The 18,542-nt window shown below is 47.6% G+C and overlaps 2 protein-coding genes across 34 annotated transcripts in view; both read left to right on the top strand.

Annotated features, from left to right (window-relative positions):
- The window catches only part of TENM2 (teneurin transmembrane protein 2), a 1,410,959-nt gene extending 1,408,343 nt beyond the window's left edge, over positions 1 to 2,616 (top strand). For all 31 annotated transcript variants that reach the window (XM_085518796.1, XM_015875933.3, XM_015875927.3 and 28 more), the window contains one exon: positions 722 to 2,616. In XM_085518796.1, coding sequence (XP_085374922.1) covers positions 722 to 1,483 — 762 coding nt within the window. In that variant the 3' untranslated portion in view covers positions 1,484 to 2,616. The remainder of the gene's footprint in view (positions 1 to 721) is intronic.
- A 2,491-nt stretch (positions 2,617 to 5,107) lies between these two features.
- Positions 5,108 to 18,542, top strand: part of WWC1 (WW and C2 domain containing 1) — a 55,985-nt gene continuing 42,550 nt past the window's right edge. The window contains exon 1 of one of the 3 annotated variants that reach the window (XM_015875920.3): positions 5,108 to 5,434. In XM_015875920.3, coding sequence (XP_015731406.2) covers positions 5,316 to 5,434 — 119 coding nt within the window. In that variant the 5' untranslated portion in view covers positions 5,108 to 5,315. Of the gene's footprint in view, positions 5,435 to 17,928; positions 18,305 to 18,542 lie in introns of those variants that run through there. The other 2 variants (XM_085518824.1, XM_015875919.3) reach the window with 2 other exon arrangements.

Here is an 18,542-nt window from a genome sequence, read left to right as displayed (position 1 = left end):
TGTCATTAGTTTGTCTTTTATTGACTTCTTCCTTGATTAACAAGTTGTAACTTGATTAACTTGATTAACAGTGACAAAAGGAAATTTTTCAGGGTAATTCATCATCTGTGGTACCCTTGGTTAAATTATCCTAATAATGTGGGTGTCACAGTGAACCTAGGTTGCTACTCATTGTACTGCTAAGAAATGGTTTTGCTCCCCACGTCGTAAAAGCTTCTCCATTGCTTCGTGTTTGTTTTTTCTTGAAGATTTTCATAGGTAGGGACTTTGTTTTCCTACTTCTGTTACTGCAGCTAATGTCAGTTATGGTCTTCATGTGCACTTGTGGGGTTAAGGCTGGGATATGGTACATGCTTTCTGCCTTTGTCATAAATTCCAAATATTTAATATACTTAAAAGAGGTACTAGGCCATTTTCAGTCTGTGCTGAGCATGCTTCACATTTATGGAAATACAACCAATGTGACTGTGTAAACCAGCACATCTGTCTTTAATCTTTTATTTGGCGTTACACTATTCTATGATTATAAAATTATATACCAAATGTGTTTTTACACCAACTCTGAACGTGGTGTTTCTATGGGAAGGGAGATGCCTTTACACAGAATTTTACATTGTGCAACTTGCTTTTATAAAAAGAAAACAAACATTAGCACTGTTCTCTGAAAACAGCATTTTCAGGTCTGTATCTTCTTTGTTGTTTTGTGGTTTTTTTTTTTCAGCTAATTACAGGAGTCCAGCAGACAACAGAAAGACACAATCAAGCTTTCATGGCTCTTGAGGGACAGGTCATATCTAAAAGATTACATGCCAGTATTAGAGAAAAAGCAGGCCACTGGTTTGCAACAAGCACTCCTATTATTGGGAAAGGAATCATGTTTGCTGTGAAGGAAGGCCGTGTAACCACTGGCATTTCCAGCATAGCCACAGACGATAGCAGAAAAATTGCCTCTGTCCTTAACAGTGCTCACTACCTGGAAAAAATGCACTACAGCATCGAGGGGAAGGATACTCACTACTTTGTCAAGATAGGCTCAGCTGATAGCGACCTCGTCACCCTCGCGATGACCAGCGGGAGGAAGGTCCTGGACAGCGGAGTAAATGTGACCGTCTCCCAGCCAACCCTCCTGATCAATGGAAGGACTCGACGGTTCACAAATATCGAGTTTCAGTATTCCACCCTGCTGATTAACATTCGCTATGGGCTCACTGCTGACACACTGGATGAGGAAAAGGCACGAGTGCTAGACCAGGCTCGGCAGCGAGCGTTGGGGTCGGCCTGGGCCAAAGAGCAGCAGAAGGCACGGGATGGCCGCGAGGGCAGCCGCGTATGGACAGACGGAGAGAAGCAACAGCTTCTGAACACGGGAAGGGTTCAAGGTTACGAGGGATATTATGTCCTGCCTGTGGAGCAGTACCCAGAGCTAGCAGACAGTAGCAGCAACATCCAGTTTTTAAGACAGAATGAAATGGGAAAGAGGTAACAAATTAACCTGCTGTCATCCTCTGCTGGATGAATCAGTAGTCATAACTGTTATCTCCTCTCCTAAGGAGATGAAGACCTACGTGGGGGCACTAGGCTGAGCTACTTTGGGATAGCAAGTGGCAAAAAAAAGCTCATATTTTTTGAGTTAAATGCTACTGTTCAAGTGATTAAAAACCACATCCTGAAGTGGACTAAAGCCTGACTGAAAACTCTAACCATACAAATTTAGAAGTACCCCTGAAATATTACCCACTTGTTCTGGGTCTAAAGAAAAATAAAAAGAAGGCCTCGTATTGTATTACCTCACTTCATTCACACGTGAGCAAACTAAGAAATCCAAGTGGGCCACTTTCACTAACCAGCTGATGAAACTCAAATGATTCAGACTGCTTGTTTGATAAATATCCAAGAGGTTTTCATTTAAAGCAAAATACAGGTGCATTTAAAACATGACTTTGGGGTGATTTGTGTGTAGCAACTGGAGGAAAAGGAGAATGCAAGTGAGAGCACACTGGAAATAGTAAAGGAAACTATATTTAGGAGTAACAAAACAGCACTTGCGCTCTGACCCTCCATTTGTCTGGCCTGAAGCTTAACTTATTCAAAGAGGGCAGAGTGTAAAGTTACATTCAAAATGGTGGCTATAAATCACTACAAATAAATTTCATACTCTGTTTGTCTTTGAAGATTTCCATTGTGGACAGTATAACACAGTTACAGGGTGTAGTCTGTTTAGATTCAGTAGTTTGTTGGTATCAGTTCCAGTAGAGCTGTGGGCATTGTGTTACACTATTGCAAATGGGCACCACGTCAGATCACCCTGTACATACATCAGCCAGAAGGCACAATCACTGTTTCAGATTTAAAAATTATTAGTGTGTTTGTTTGGTCAAGAAACTGAGACAATCACATTACGGTCACCACAAAAGAAAAAGAAAAAAAAAAAAAAAAAAGTCTAATAAGAACTTTGGTACAAGAACTTTTTTGTAATATACATGTATGAATTGTTCATTGAGTTTTTATATTAATTTTAATTTGCTGCTAAGCAAAGACTAGAGACAGGCAAAGATAATTTATGGCAAAGTGTTTAAATTGTTTATACATAAATAAAGTCTCTAAAACTCCTGTGAATTATTGGTCTTCTATTGTGAGATATCTTAAAATGAGAAAAATCTGAGTGCGTCGCTGTCATCCCTTGTGAGCAGCATCTGACACATAGAAGTGATCACTGTGCAGTGGATCCTGCAGGGAGGTGCTCCTTTGACCTCTGGTGGGCGAAGTCCTACGTAAGTGTTGCTTGTTTATGACAACAAAATAATCTGTAAATGCTCCTATAACTTCCCTCTCTGCATCTCACGACTAATGACTCTCAGATCGACACCTTACAATCCTGGAATTAGTTGAATTGCACCAAAGAAACTTCCAGACAGTTTGAAAATGCAGTAACATGGTATTAAATGGAAGACGGAAGGACTTGCTGTGAGCCCCGGAGCCCCCGTGCAATCTGTCTTCTTTGTGAGATTGCTTATTTCTACCGCATTTAAAAATGGGAGGTAAGATCAAAGACCCTCTCCTGAGCTAACAGTCACTCTTGATGATGTTAAAAGGAAACCATGCATCAGCGAGAGCCCTGCTGCTTTTATCTCGTTTAAGTATGTAGTCAGAAAGCTCCACTTAATTTTGAGAGCAGTCTTGCTTTTGGGGTTGCAGATGAGGTTTTTAATGATTCATGGTATCAGCAGAGATGTTTGAATTGATTATGGGCATTAATTCACTCCAGGGCACATTTAAAGCAGAACAGCTTGGTGGCAGTGCTATGCAGCACCTATGGCGCACAGAGCACAGCTGAATTCTGCTGAGCAAACAGAACCCACCCCCATTCTGATTGCAGTGTTGCACCTGTGTGCTCCCCCATGCACTATGTGTGCCACAACCCCAGGCCCTGTTCTCTCAGAAGGATGAGTCCGAGTATGTTTTCAGACAAAGTCCTATATGTCCACCGCTGCAGATGTTATTGTGTGCTGATAGATGTGAAGTGCTGTTATCAGACTTGTCTAGAAGTGAAACTTATCAAAGAAGTGAAACATAAGGTGGGTATTTATGGAGCTTGCTTTGTTGTTTGTTACTTTTGGTGTGAACGTAAACCATGAGATCTCAAGGTGGAAGCACTTCTCACTGTTCTCCTGAATGCTCTGCTCTTTTTTTTTTTGTACAATAGAAGTTTTCTTGTAGCTGAGAGGCTGGAAATGAGAACCTGCTGCACAGCCTTGTGTGTTTCTTTTGTTCTGTTACCAATGTCCTAAAGTTGAACCTGTTCAGACTTAATTTTGCTACTCTGCAGGATACCTCTGCAGAAGGAAACTAAAGCAAAGCACCACTTGTGATATTCCTTTCTGGGGACACATTTGCAGGGGAAGCACTCGGAAGGACAAGGCTCACTACCCAGCTCCTCTGTGTTAATACGTGCATCATTGGGGTACTCTTAAACAACATTTGGAACTGGTTCAGTGATGCAGTTGATGCTTGGAGACCATTTATCCCAATCTGTAGTGTCCTGACTTCCGCTGACATTTGTTCAGGGCTGAAGTCAGGCTTCTGCTGCAGAGCTTGAGGCAAGGACTGAGAAAGCAATGCTGAAGTGGTGAAAACACCACGGGAGAGAGTTGTGTGCCAGCTTCTGGAGAGAGGCAGGAGAACACAGCCAACGTATGACCCCTCAGCTGGTAGGGTTTACAGTGGAAGTGGCAGTTCAGTCATCAGGAGGTGGCAGATAGCAAACCATTACACTGCCTGTGCTGTTACAGCAGCTCAGCAGCTTCGCTATTGGAGAAACTATATGTACAGGCATTTTATATCCTCAGACGATGGCTCCTGGCAGGTTCCAGCCTAATTTTATTATTGAGCATGGAAATCTGCTGCAGCCCAGCTCTCTGTGCTGTTGCAATCAGGCACACACACTGTGCTTGGTTAAGAGAAGAAATCATAGAACTGAAATCAGAATGTCAAGAAACATCGCCTAATGCTATAAAGCAGTACATCACATAAACCAGGCCTTCCCACCAGTCAAAAATTCCTATCAGAAGTAGAAAGAAGTCTCCCTCTTGCTTCTGTGAGCTGTGAGGTGCCGCCCCCACCTTAACGCGTTCGGTGATACTTCGGACCGGACCCCGCGCGGCCGCAGCCCGTGGGCGGCGATCGGGGCGCGCAGCTGTGGGGCTGTACGTCCGTGCCAGGCCCCGGCACGCCGTGATTGCGCGACTGACGGACAGCGCGGGGCGACCCGTCGTGCTGTGCCGGGTGGACCGAGAAAGACGACACGGGGCGCTCCCTCAGGTCAGTGGAAGCACGGCCGAGCCGATTTGTGCCATGTAAAAGTGACGTTCAGAACATGGCGGGCCGCCCCCCGCCCCGCGGACACGCCCCCGTCCCGGCTCCGCTGAACCTCCGCCCCTCCAGCAGGGGGCGCTGCCCGCAACACCGGGGCGAGGCGGGGCGGTGCCGCGGGGCGGTGCTCCCGCTCGGGGGCGGCCCGAGGCGGCGTGGCCGGGAGGGGCCGGTCCCGGTCCCGGCGCTGCTCGTTCCGTCGGCTGTCCCGCCCCGCCCCGCCCCGCCGGGTCCCGCCCCCCCTCCAGGCCCCGCCCCCGCCGCGGGTCCGGCATGTGAGCAGCCGCCGCCGCCGCCCGGGGCGCTTCTCTGCGCGGCTGGGCCGTTGCGGCCCCGCTCCGCAGCGCTCCGCTCCTCGCCGCCCGCCCGGCCCGGCCCCGTCCCGGGCTCGGCCCCCGCCGCGGTGCGGGGCGCTGCATGGGGCGGCGCGGCCGGAGCTGGAGACGATGCCGCGGAAGGAGCTGCCGCTGCCCGCGGGCTGGGAGGAGGCGCGGGACTACGACGGGAAGGTGTATTACATCGACCACGGCAGCCGCACCACCAGCTGGATCGACCCCCGCGACAGGTGGGCGATGTTGGGGCGGGGTCGGGCTCGGCGCTCTGTCCGACGTGCGGCCCCGCTGCGGGGCTCGGCGCCCGGCCCGGCCTCTTTGCGCCGTTCCGCCTTGGGCCGGGCCCGCCCTCACCTGCGCCGTGTCCGTCCTCCTTCGGCCCCAGAGCGGCCGGACCCGCGGCGTGTCCCTCCGGGCTGCGCTGCCGTGAGCGGCTGCCGCACGGAGCCCGTTTGCAGGGCGCGGGTCGGGCGGTGCCGCGGTGCTCTGAGTTCAGTTCCGCGCGGGTCGCCGCCTCCCGGGACGCTCGGTTGTGCTCTGTGTGTTCCCCGTGGGTTCTTTCCCGGTGTTGTTCACTTTGAAGAACGCGGGGATCGAAGCGAACCGCCCCGCGCTCGGCCGCGTCCCGACGGCTCTTTGTCCCTCGCCGTGCCGAGCAGGCGCGGGTTGTTGGGCGCTGCGGGGTCCTGGTAACCCCACGATTTCCGCCTCAGGTGCTGCACAGCGCGGCTCCGTGTCGGGAATCCCTGGCTCACAACTCACACATCGGCCCGGACGAGCTGCATTCCCAAGCACTGAACGTGGTGTGCTCTGGGTGCACCTTACAGGCTTACCCCCAACCCCCGTCGTTAAGTATTCCCGCAGCCCACTGGTTTCCCCCCTGCTCAGTCCCTGCTCTCTGAGGGGCTCCCGTTGGGGATCCCACGTGTGATGCGGCGCTGTGCCTTATCCCAGTGCTGCGTAGCTCAGCTTGTGTTGCAAGGCAGCGAGTTGTGCGGTTTTACAGGGTTTTAAGGAGTGTTCTGCATTCCAGCAGTAATCCTCGTGTATCCCGGTGACAAACGTGTAACCTGTTGGACTGCTGAACGTTTGGAGCACGCTTTGAAATGATGTTTCAGTGAAGCAATTTGAAGAGTCGAGGGAGAGTGTTTGTGCCATGGTGTGGCTTTTAACCTTGATAAAATTTGTTATAAGCTTAAATTGGAGATACTTTCTCGGCATCTTTATTTTTGGTGAAGATAAGTGAGAGCTGTTAGGACTGATAGTAGTTAATAGCTGTTCTGATGTGTCTGTGGTTGTGAGTCAGAGGCAGAAGCAGCTGAAGATGCCTTATCCACGCAGAGCTGAGTGCTCAGTGCTGTTAGAGGAGAGCATTCACCACCGACAGGCCCTATCACATGACGTGTTTGTTGTGCACATAGCAATGCACCTGAATACACATGGCCCCGACGAGCTTTGCTTCTGAGTCACCTTCCAGCAGCAAACCAGGAACTCATTACAGGCTGTTAGGCGCTGCTCCTGCCTCAGAACACCAATGTGGTTGGAACCTGTCACCTGGGGGACCACGTGTTTGAATGAGTTTGAGACATGGGCTGCTGTACTTGCAAGAAAAAGTTTCCTTTTCAGCTGATGACAGACAGCTCCGTGTGGACAACAGGTGATGGGAGTTTCTGAGCAGCTCAGACTGTCCCTGCGGTGGTAGGGTTGGCTTTAGGTGCTGTGCATCTGATGGTGTGTGTTCTGTGTTTCTCTGCCTGCAAGTTGTGTGTGAAGTAGCTGCAGCTGAGAGGTGCTGCAGTGCTCCCTGTGCTCTGCTTATGTGTGCTGTCTTTGATCCAGGAGGAAGCAGTAGATACTGGGAAGCATGGCTGTAAAACTGCAGACTTCAGGGAAGCGGGGCAGGGTTTATGTTTGAAGGCTCGTTCTGAACCCCATTGCCTCTCTATGGTGAGATCTCGGTGTGACTGTGCCCTCAGAATGGTCAGTTTATTCAGTGAGCAACAGCTGGTGGCTAAGGAAAGGGCATGCAGGTTTTAAACCTCCATAAGTCTTTCATTCTAGCTTAATTTAGTGGAAAAAGCCATGAGCAGGGATACCATGTAGCTTCAGGGCACAGGCTTGCCCATTGTTTGTGCGATAGCAGCTGGTGACAGGTTTGCACTTGGGTTGGCACTGTGATCGCTGCAGGTTTGCCTGCTCTCCTGTAGCTCGCTGCACCCATTCTTCAGATGGGCTGTTGGTTAGAAGGGCCATTGCACTTCAAGTGGGGCAAAGTCACAGCAGTCCTGGGTGAGTCACTGTCCTGTGTGATGCTCAGACAGCTTGGCCAGGGCCGCTGTGTGCCTCCTGCCTTGCATCACATAGGGCTGTTCCAGGTGAGGAGTCCTGGGGAGCGTGTGGATTTTAGAGCGTTTAGGGAAATCATCCAGAGATGAATCATGGGAGGGAGTTGGTAATGTAACCATTGCTGTACCTGTGCTACAGTGTAACCGAGGGTTTGGGTATCCTGTAGGCAGGGTTTCCTGTTAAGAAGCTGTGAGGCACTTCTGGTGGCCAGATGGAAAAAAAAAAAAAAAAAATCTTGTGTTCTCTATATAAAACAATGCAGAAATAACTGACTTTTTTTCTAGTCACAAATTTGTCCTGAGTTAGGTAATTCAGGACTTGGAGGCAGTGTGGTGGGTGACCCAGCCTTACTGAGCGGGGAGAAAAGTCAGTTTGTTATTCCTATTGTAGAAGCAAGCATGATTTTCCAGGCATCCACCAGCATGTGGTAAAGCATATTGGAGTGCTGTCCCAGCTGCTTCCTTCACGCAGGGATGCACCTGCTCTGTAAGCTGCTGTGCTGGATGGCAGATCAGAGTAAGAGCCTGTCTCAGAAATATCAGCCCTGGCTGCTGTCTGACTTACAGTGATGTTTAAGAGCTGGAATTGCACCAACTCAGTACCGCAAATGAGGCTTGTGCTTCCATCAGACATGGGTGTTGGGGACGGGTATCTGGATACCGGTGTGTGCACTGTCCTTGCATTCTCTGCAGCTTGTAGGGGAACCTCTGATCTACCCCCAAACTTTCTTGGAAGCGGATTTCCCACCCTGAAGCTTCCTGAAGATGCCTGGAAATGTGTTCCATTCTCCAGGTCTTGTGTTCTCACACTCCTGGTCTGTTGGTGTACTTGGGTTATTCTGGCTGTTGTAGATGGAGCTGGCTGACCTCGCTTTGTCCCGATCACTGGGCTTCTTTTGTGAGTGAAAGATGGTAAACCTGGAGTGCTACTCAGATCAGCGTTGGGAAGCTACTGAAGCAGACAAGGCGTTTGTGTTTCTGGGAGGCAGCAATGCCTCAGCTGGTGCCTTTGTTTTTTCAAAGGGTCCTGGTGATGGTTGGAGACACTTACCAAAAGAAAGCTCAGGTTCTGCGGATACTCTCTGAGACACCTTCACATTCCATATAGAGAATTCTTCCACACTGAACCTACGAAGCAGAGCTCTGGTAAAGACAGGCAGGGGAGAGATTTGCCAGGGTACAGGGCCAGTGTATGTCAGTGTATGTGTTGTCACATGTAGCGTACTTTGTGCTCTTAAAGCTAGTGCCACCTGTTTACTTGTGAATATGCTGGGTTTAGGGAGCCTGAGGATCTTGATGAAGACCAGCTAAGATGTTATATATAGAGCATAGTCATCTTGCTGTGCCTCCCTTAAGCCGTCCTGCCAGGCTCTGTGAGGTGCTGCAGTGTGTTGTGTTTCTTCTGTTATTCTGCTCTTGAAGCTTCTCACACCCGCTCTGCTCTGCACATTTGATCTCCAAACTTGCCTTCTAAAGACTCCAGTGTAAGCATCTTGCTGAAACTTCATATGTAAGTACCCGCTACTGAGATTATTTGCTTATAACATAACTATAATCATTGGAGGAAAGCAAAATTTGGCTACCTATAATGTAGGAATTCTCAAGAATGAAAAGACTTGAAAGGGGAGCACTCGAAAGCACTGAGGAGGAAAGGAACTGAGCTTTTCTGCAGGTGAAAATCAGTGTCAGGAGGAGACAAGACCCTGAGGCTGGGGCATTTCTTTTCTGTAGGTCTTTATGACTGGCAGCACCACGGCACACTGCTGGTTTGCCTGCTGTTACCTCTTGTTCCTGTTGGCTGCCCTAACACCCCACTGTGTGTGTGTGGGTCTGCACCTTTCCCACATTTACTTTCCCCAAAATAGCTGTTTCTTTTATTATAAAGAACAGGCAGTTCCACGTGTGTCTGTAAAAGCTGTTTTCTGTGAGCACACAGCTGAGTGACAGAAATGCAGTTCTTTGTAATCACTTTGGATGCTGTCTATGGGAACAGGTGTCTCAGTGTGTACATTTGTGCTGTTCATAGGATTTTTTTTCCCCCTGCAGTGGGTGGAAGTTAATATAAATGCTAACACATAGATTGCTCTGAAAGTAATGCCCCCTGTTTATTTCCATGGAAACTACACAGATACAAATAGCACAAGAACACTGTTTGATAGAGCAAATTTTCAGCTATGAAGTTCTATTTTCCAACACAGTCACCATCAGTAGCTGTGCATTTTCACCAGCAATGAACAGGAGCCTGCATGCTGTGCTTGTAAATATACCAGCAGAGATGACCTGCTGTCACCACTGCAGAAATGCAGCACCTGCCCCTCACTGTGCTCATATGCACTGCTGGGTCACCATAGTTTAGGTAGAGCTTCATCTCCTGGGTTGGGAAGCTACCTCTGACTGCAGCTCACTTGACCAGCAAGTGATCACTTGGTCAGCAGCTTCCCCTGTGCATGTCATCTGTTTTCATAGCAAAGTAGTTGTACTGAGAACCAGCTTGTAAATCACGAAGACGTGAGTATGGTGAATGTGTGGGTGGTTGGCCCCATGCTGTTGTGCTGGCTTGATGCTTCTACTAAGTGGGACAGCTGGAGCTGCTGCTGTTGGAATGGAATTCTGTAGCCATGTGGGAAGCCCGATCCAGAATGTGCTGTGGCTGATAAATGTCTCATTGTCTGGATTTGTTTAACAGAAACAGCTGATCCAGGTCCCGTGCGGCAGTGTGGGAGCTGTGCTGGCACAGGTGGGGCCAGGCAGGAGGTTGTGGTGGCTGTGCTCAGCCCAGGAGCACTGCAAGGACATGTTGGCAGCTGTGCCCTGGGCAGGCTGTTCCCAGAGCTGCGGGTGCCAGCTCTGCCTGTAGCTTCTGACTGCGTTCTGCAGGTAGGGTACGTTCTGTAGCTGAGCCCGAGTGAACCCTGGTGTGAGGCACAGAGTGTCCTGAAGCTGTCACTGGCACTTTCTTCACAGTGCAGCTATGGAAAGAGGAGTTGGTGACAAACTTAATGATGCCTGAATCTGATTTGAATTCTTCTAGGTTGTGCAAGAAAATACATTGGAAGACCCAGGAAGATTGGTCCCAAAATATAACTGTTAATGGAACAACCTGAAGACAAAGCAATTTGTGCCAGCAGCAGTGGGGGGGGGGTGGTCCTGTGGCTGTCCTGCTGCTGGGCTCTTGTTGCAGTGACTGAGGAGTCTGTTGGTAGATGATTGATTGTATCCCCTGTACCAGCAGGTGAGAGTGAGGTGCTAAGGCACCGTGCTCTCTGCTCAGCATGCAGGGGTGGTGCTGCCCATGGTACAAAGGTGCAGCTGATGGTGCTCCGTGCCAGGGCTGGGCTGTCCCGGGCTTGGTATGGCACTTGGCTGTGTCAAGCTTGGGAGAACTGCATGCCCCTCTTCTTATAGAGGGGGGGAGACTGTATGTGTTAGGGGAAAGTCCTGCTTGTGTTTCCTCAGTGCTGTGGCTGGCTGCCTCAGCCTGGATGCCTTGTTGGTTCTGCTGGCAGGGCACCCGGCAGCTGAGCAAGTGGTCAAGGACTGGTGGATGGCAGGGCCTGGGGTGCACAGGCTGCTGCTGCCATGTGCACATGTCCAGGAGTGTGTAGATCAGCCACTTCCTCTGAGGGAAATACCTTCTCTACTGGCTGCGTGTCATTCATCATTCATGATACCTGTTCAGTAAAGTTGTGTGCTTTGCTTGTGGTAATGAAAACTTCACTTTAACTGCTCCAATAAAACCCAGAGTTCTCATTCACAGAGCCTGAGGTTACTGCTTCCCCCACCACCACCCCCCCCCCACATCCAAGCTGCATGCATAGATAATTGGCTGAACAAACAACAGGCAAAACTGCTCCCAGTAGTGTAATAACCATTTTTCACTGCTGCTCATCCAGTCTAGTGGCATCTGGAAGACTCTCTGGGTATTCACAGGAGCTTTGGTCTGCAGCAGGAAGATGCATAGAAGCGCCAGGTCTTACAGCTGTCAGTGTTTTCTAGCTTTCTCATGTTCTTGGATGTATTCTGCTGGCTTGGCTTGCTCTGTTTGTTCTGGTACTTATGACTTCCACCCCACCTCTGTGTTCTGTAACAGAAATGCCCAGCACATTTAAAAACAGATGAATGGCGCTCTCAATCTCATGGAGGTGCTGTGGGGATTAATTAGTTCTGATGAAGTGCTTTCTGGCTGAGATGTCAAGCTGATGTTTCAGGACTAATGGTATTGTTTAATGAAACTACTTAGTTCTCCTAAAATGTCTAATCGCCGTTTCAGGAGAATTTACTCTGTGGAGGAAAGCTTTATTGATTTAAAGTACCCAATAAACAGCATTGATTTGCAGGAGGCAGTCATTCATATCTGTTCTATGTTTGGGAGAATTCTGGTGCTCTAAAGCTGAAACCATCGCTTGCCTCAGTGCAGTGGTAGGTCTTCAACCAATTTTACTTCTGTAGTTCTAAAGATTCATTTTGAGCCTGTTAGGATTTCTGAAGGCACGTGCATGTATTGTGCTTCTGCATCTTATGTCACTGATCTAGAAGAGCATCTTAAGCGTGCTGCTTCAGCAGTGCATGAAGAGTACGGTCTGTGCTTCAGAGGTGATGCTGCTCTCATGCTCAGCAGCTGCTGGGTGGCTGCTGCATTCCAGCCTTTGTTTGCAGTGGTGCTGCTGTGGTTCCTTGCCATCTGTTAGCACAGTCTTCTGGTGGCTACACAGGACTTGAGCTGTTCTTGGGAGGAGGTGTCTCAGCTATCCAGAGACCCTACTTTCCATGAAGATGCTGGTGGCAGCTGCTGCTGTGTTGGTAGTGCTTCTCCAGGTGCAGCCTTGGGATGCTGGAGGGAACCATGACACTTTGTGGCCTGCTGCTGTTCTGAATGAGTTCCTGAAGAGCAGAGAGGGAGAACTGAAGGGAGCCTTTCACATATACAGTTGTACAACTTGCCTAATGTGGGGTGACTGGCACTGTATGCAGTATTCCAGATAGCACGTTGATAGTGTGGAGTTTTGTGGTGGTTAAACTGAAAATCAAATCAGCGCTCTACAAAAGTTTTCTTGGAAGGTGTTAGTGGTGATACTCAGGTGTATTTGATTTAGCATGACGTGTTCACCCTGAGGAGGACGGGGAGGTTAAATCCCTCTGCTCAGTATGTCAGTCAGCATCTCATTTCTCTTCACCTCAGCTTGTTCAGATTTCTTCCAAAATACCTCAAAGCTCTCCACATCCAGCTGCCCCAAATAGCTGTTCGGTCAGTGGGACAGTGAGCCAGGCTTGCTGTGTGTCCTTTCTTATGTCAGCTGCACTTCACACCACAGTAGATATAAGCACAAAAGGTAAAATGATCTGTTGCCTTGGAAGGACGCTGTCTTTAATTCTTATGTGGAAGCTTGTGTAGACTGTTTTAGGCTACCTAACAGGTGGCTCTCCATAAGGAGGTTTTCCAGCAAGATAGAAATAGGCAGGTTTGTCCACTGAAGATACCTTGCAGTTCTGCATTTTCTCCACAGACATGTTTGCACGTTAACCTGTGTGTGCACGGAGGGCAATACCATGGCTGTTAGCCACATCCTGTCACTTTCTGTGACATGAAGCTTTTATAAGATGCTGTAGTCTTTTTTTTTTCCTCTTTTTTTTTTTTTTTTTTTCTCTCTCTCTTGCTTTTGAACGTTAAATACAGAAACTTTGGAATTTATCTTGAACTTACTCTGTAAAATGTGATGCCTTTCCAGATGTTATGGATGTCATTCCCCTGTTTTAGTTCTCTGATTTGTGATCTGCATCTTCTCAGTTTCTCATAGCTTCCCCCTGACCTGCTGCTCTGAATGTTAGAACACCCTTCTACACCTTTCATGCTGCCTGTGAGTGCAGCCTATCCCTCCGCTTTCTGCTCTTTCCCCAAGGTCTCTCATAATGCCTAATAAACTACAGTTCCTTCAGTCTGTGAAGCTGGGACAGAAATGTGATACTGCAAAAATGTGAGCAGTAACCAAAAAAAAAGCTGCTGTGAGGGCTCTAAGCCTTTGACTCCTGGTAAGTAACTTTCAGGCTCTGAGCTCTCCTGTATCTGTCATTGTTTCTGCTATTTTGCACTGTCTTCATCTGCTGCTCCTTTCCTTTGTCCCAGTGTTTGCCTGCTGATAGACTGATAGCAGGGGAGTAGAGCAGCAGGGCTGAGACTCCCAGTGTCACCTCTTGAAAGCTGTTTATTGCACTGGGACAACTTTTTTGTACTGTCTTGTTGAGAGACATCAGATTCTGAGTAAAGGATAGGAAGTCAGTTTTAAGGCTTAATCCTTAACAGCCCTTCCCAGTGTGTTCTGTCTGTTAAAGAACCTTCTGCAGTCTTACATCTTAACATTTTGCTACTTTATTTGGCATGTACTTCTGAAGAGCAGCTGCACCTGGTGTCCTCAGCAATAGACTGTGCAGCTCTCAGCTTGGTTAGTGTGATGATGGTTTGTTACGTGGGCAGCTGAAACAGTCTGTAATTCTGAGTAAAGGTAAATGTGTTGTCATAGGCCATCTGTTAATTCCTCGGGGAAGATCTGATATGCTGCTAGTTCCTCACACAACTTGCTCTCTAATAATTAAATATAGCAGGTATCTGCTGTCTTGGTCTTTCATTGCTCGATGCTAAGAGCATGTTCTGAACTCAAATACTTAAGACATGTAAGATCAGAGAAACAAACATAGTTGGGCATTATTTCCCCCTTCCTCTCTTTAAGCTTCCCCTCACTTTTACAGGAAGAATGTGTGGGATGGCACAGAGGGGTATATCGCTTAGGAATCTGCCTTTATCATTTGCAGGAGAGTTGCATATGTGCAGTTTGTTTGCTGAGGTCGATTTGCAGCTGAGCGGTTCACACTCGGTGACATCTTTCATTCAGGCTCGCTTTCACACTTCTTTTGTAAATGCCACTCTTATCCCTAGAACAAATCTTCTTTGTTGAATTTTCTCATCTTTACTCTCTGTTTGTCCAGTAGGCTGCAGCTAATACCCTGACTGCATCCTGGTGGGTTTTGTCTGCTTCCCTGACAGGCTGCAGCAGCTTTGGTTAGTAGTTTTCTTGTAGTTCTGATAGTATTGTTGCATCTTCAGTAACTTAGGTGGGCTGGCGGTCCTCGTTCCAGGCATGGTTACTGTAGTTCTGTTTTCAGGGCACTCTTTACACTTCTTCCTTCCTGAGCATCTTTTTTTCTGTTCTTACCAGATCAAGGTATGAATTAAGTTGAGTGTATTGCAGTTGGCAGCCTGGTTTAGATGCATGAACAGGCAGTGATTATTCGGGAGCAGAAGGAACTTGTCATGTATTGATCATGTTCTGTTGTGCTTCTACGGCTGCCACATCAGCCCTTCTGCTCCCTGCAGTGGGACTCTCCTTTGCAGAAGGGGTCTGTAACTGGGGGCTGCTTCTGTTTTCCATGCAGAGCCAAGTGACACCAAGGCCTTGAAGGAGGAAGGCAGCTGAGGCACTTAACTTCTCAACGCTAAGTGTTCTGCTGTGTATTAGCAGGAATGGAAATAGTGCAAGTGGTGGAAATTTACACCTGTAATCATCCTGTTTGGAAGTCTGCTTGTGACACTTGGTTCTGGTGTAGTGCTGTATGTTGGCAAGTGTTCCTTTGCCAACGGGTTTATTACAGAATAGATTTGCAATGGAATAACCTAAATTAAATCATTCCAACAGATATCTTTAAAGGCATTGCTGAAATTACTTCTCTGAAGTCGTTAGGCAGGTGTGTGGCAACACCCTCCTGAAGGGCGGTAGCGCATCGTACCAAACATTCTTGAAGACAGGCTGAAATGCTGCTTGGTGAGCAGCCCAGGTGTCTGATGAAAGGAATAATGGAGTTCCATCAGTGGCTCAAGGCTTTTGCATTAAGAAGTTCAGTATTTCTGTTGCTTGCTAGACGCCTGTGGAGGATTTACTTCCCTTCAGCTAGAATTTTTGCAATCAAAAGCAAGCTATTGACCTGTCACTTCACGCCTTTATTCCCTACTCAGATGCTCTGAATACTTTTTCCCCCTCTCTCTGGCTGTTGTCATTCTTGTTTTCTCTCTCAAGTTGTGTACCACTGTTGCTTAGCTCTCTCAGGGACATGCTTAAAGGGTGTTTAAAGCCTTTCATACAGTGTGTGTTTTGCCTTATGGAAGGAGATGTACAGAGGTTCTTTTTTTGTTGTGTTTTTTTTTTTTCATGGGGGGGGGCAAGAAATGCATTGTAGATAATAGATTTCAAAAAATGCAAATTTGTTCAAGCACCTCCTTAAAGAGAAGGGAGGGTGGGATTGAAGAATAAAACCTGTGTTTATATACATGTAGATGCTAGAGGCAAAGCAATCCATTCATAAATATACAATAGGATTTATATCATGGTGAGAAGTGCTGCATGCATATTCATGTGTCATTTGCAAATCCTTTAGCGATTAAATACTTTACTGCAAACTCTCCAGAACTAAATAACCTTCTCATTGAAATGAGATGTCCAAAGGCTCTAATGCTCCTCCAGCTGAGGTGAAAGGCTGAGTGGTGTAATAGATCCGATGCTCTAATTTTCACTCTATTAAGAGGGTTTTTTGGTGTGCTTTTGTGTGTTATTTTATTAGGATAATCAGTAAGCCTTGAACAAAACATGTGAAGCAGAGAACTGCAAGAAGCATTATGAACCTTAACATGCTAAGAAAGGCATGGAAACTTGTTAAGATGTTTTCCTCAACTGATTTTAATGACAAATATCATGGTCTAAACTTTGATATCCTGTGCATAAAAATGGAGGCACATGTTCCTGTGCTGTGGCAGTCAGCTCCAGAGCTCCACAAGTACTTGTTGTGTGTTGCTCACAGCACCCTTTCCTGGTCTTCTGACAGCTCACCTTGGAATCTCCTTATTGATGTTTGAGCTCTTTCTCCTTTGCTCTTTAGTTCTGCATTGGGGAGAATATAAAATGCATCTATGTTGGATGGGAAAAGCTTGCAGAGTTCTCATGTTCTTTCCTCCCCGCTGAGTTTAGTTCTTTCTTGAAAGCTGTGTTGTCTAATTTAGCTTTCCCGCTCCTGTTCTCTTGCAGCCTGCTCCTGGGATGCCTTGATTCAACTGAACAAGAAAACAGGGCAGTGTACTCAATTCACTGTGGGCTATGCATTCATTTTTTCTGGCTTGCACAGCTGTAACAAATTGCCCTTTTAGTCCTGTTTATTTGTTTTCTTAGCCAGTCGCAGGTAGGTTCTCTTGCTTGGTGCTCAGAGAAGTTCCCCTTGCTGTCTGGTGTCGTGAGCAGGGAGGCAGACAGCAGAGGTGATTTCCCTTTGGTGCCTGGAGGCTCTGCTGTACAAAGCTGAACTCGTGTTGATCTGAAATAAGGTTTCTAGGTAACTGGAAAGTTGTTGCATTTACAATGAGCACTGAGAATTCGTTACTGTCTGCCATGTCAGAGCATCACTGCACCCGAGCTGGTGACTGGACACGCAGGGGACCAACATGCAGCACTCTGTACCTGAAGAGCATGGAGTCCTCTATTTAGCTTTTAAAAAGGGACTAAACTGTGGAAAACAAATCTGGTCCTTCTGAGACTGAATCCTAAGAGGTGACTTGTTGACTTTACAAGGGGAGCACTTAGTCCATCAAGCAGTTTGGGTGCAGGTAGGGGAATGGCTGATGTGTGAAGAAGTGCAGTGCTTCTTGATGCTGGGAGGCTCTACGTGGTATTTTTCTGAGAATATTTTTATTGTGTGTTAGTGAAGAAGAGTAGGAGGCATTAATTTATTAATAAATCTCACTTTTTTTTTTTTTTTTTTTAGTAATGAGCACTTGCTTCTTGCTTTATTCCTGACATCTTTGTGTTAGGCCCTGATCTCACTTGCTAGACTTGCTGTCTGTATCATTCAACTGAGTAAAGATAGAGGCTGGATGGGATGTGGATTAGGTTCTTTTCCTTCTGTCTTGACAGCAGTAAGTGGTTGCCTCTGGATTCATTTTGAGAATGCAGCAGACCATAGCTTACAGTGTGCTGGCTAATTGTGTGCTTACTTGCTGGTGGAAGGGCTCAACAGCTTTGTCCCAGAGCCTCTTGTGGCTATGGGACATTGTGAGCTCCTGCCCCTATACTGCTGGGCCATGGTAGGTGTGGGTCCGTCACCTTGCTGTGCCCCAACCCTGCTCTGTGCCTTCAGGGATCCATTTCTGCTGCTTCAGTAACCAAGGTGGCATGGAATTGGGCTCTGCAGCAGTGACCTGCCAGCAGTAGCAGCCTTCCTGCACAGTGTGCTTCCTTGGGAAGCCCTGACTCGGTGCAGGGGTTCAGAGCTGGCACCACGGGCAGTGATGTCACTTCTGGTTTGCCTTTCAGAGCAGACGGCTTAAATAACAGAGATGGATGCTTTCTTAGTGCTGTGCTGTGGGCTGTAATTCCATCTGCTGTGACGCTGTGAAGGTGACACCTAACGGGATGCTGGCTTCTCTCTGGATGTCCTTCCTGGATCTGCTGTGTGCAGATCTGGAGGGCACTGTTCTGCATGTTGGCTGGACTCAGTGCTGCTGCTTGGGAACTCAGCAAAGCAGTTCAGAGGAACAAAGTTGCTAGGATTTCAGAGTGACTTCATTCATCCTGGGCACTGCAGTCTCTGCAATATCACTGTCCTTTGTCAGGCACGGAACCATAGAAACATGTGTTTCTGCCATTGATTTGGCAATTATTAGAAGGACATTGAATAAAGGACACGATTGATGGAAGAAAGGAGTGCTCAAAGACCTCTGCCGGTAAGGTCTGTGTTTTTAATAGTTCTATGCATTCATCACTGATTTTGATTCTCATCAAAATCATTTTGTAGATTTGCTTAGATATGCAAGGCAAGGGTAGCAGGAGTGTTTGATTTGCTGGAGGATTTCAGCTTGGTCTTTGTAGACTACCGGGACTAAGGGATAATTTTTCAGCTGAATTGATTGAAGGAAATTAATGTATACATATAGACATGTATACATTGATGGTGTAGGTCAGTGTTT

This window comes from Coturnix japonica, chromosome 18 (assembly GCF_054131305.1).
Source record: "Coturnix japonica strain WE chromosome 18, WE-NBRP24, whole genome shotgun sequence".
In the NCBI taxonomy this organism is placed as follows: domain Eukaryota; kingdom Metazoa; phylum Chordata; class Aves; order Galliformes; family Phasianidae; genus Coturnix; species Coturnix japonica.
Note: the sequence above shows the minus strand (reverse complement) of the source record. Positions and strands in the feature narration are given on the sequence as shown.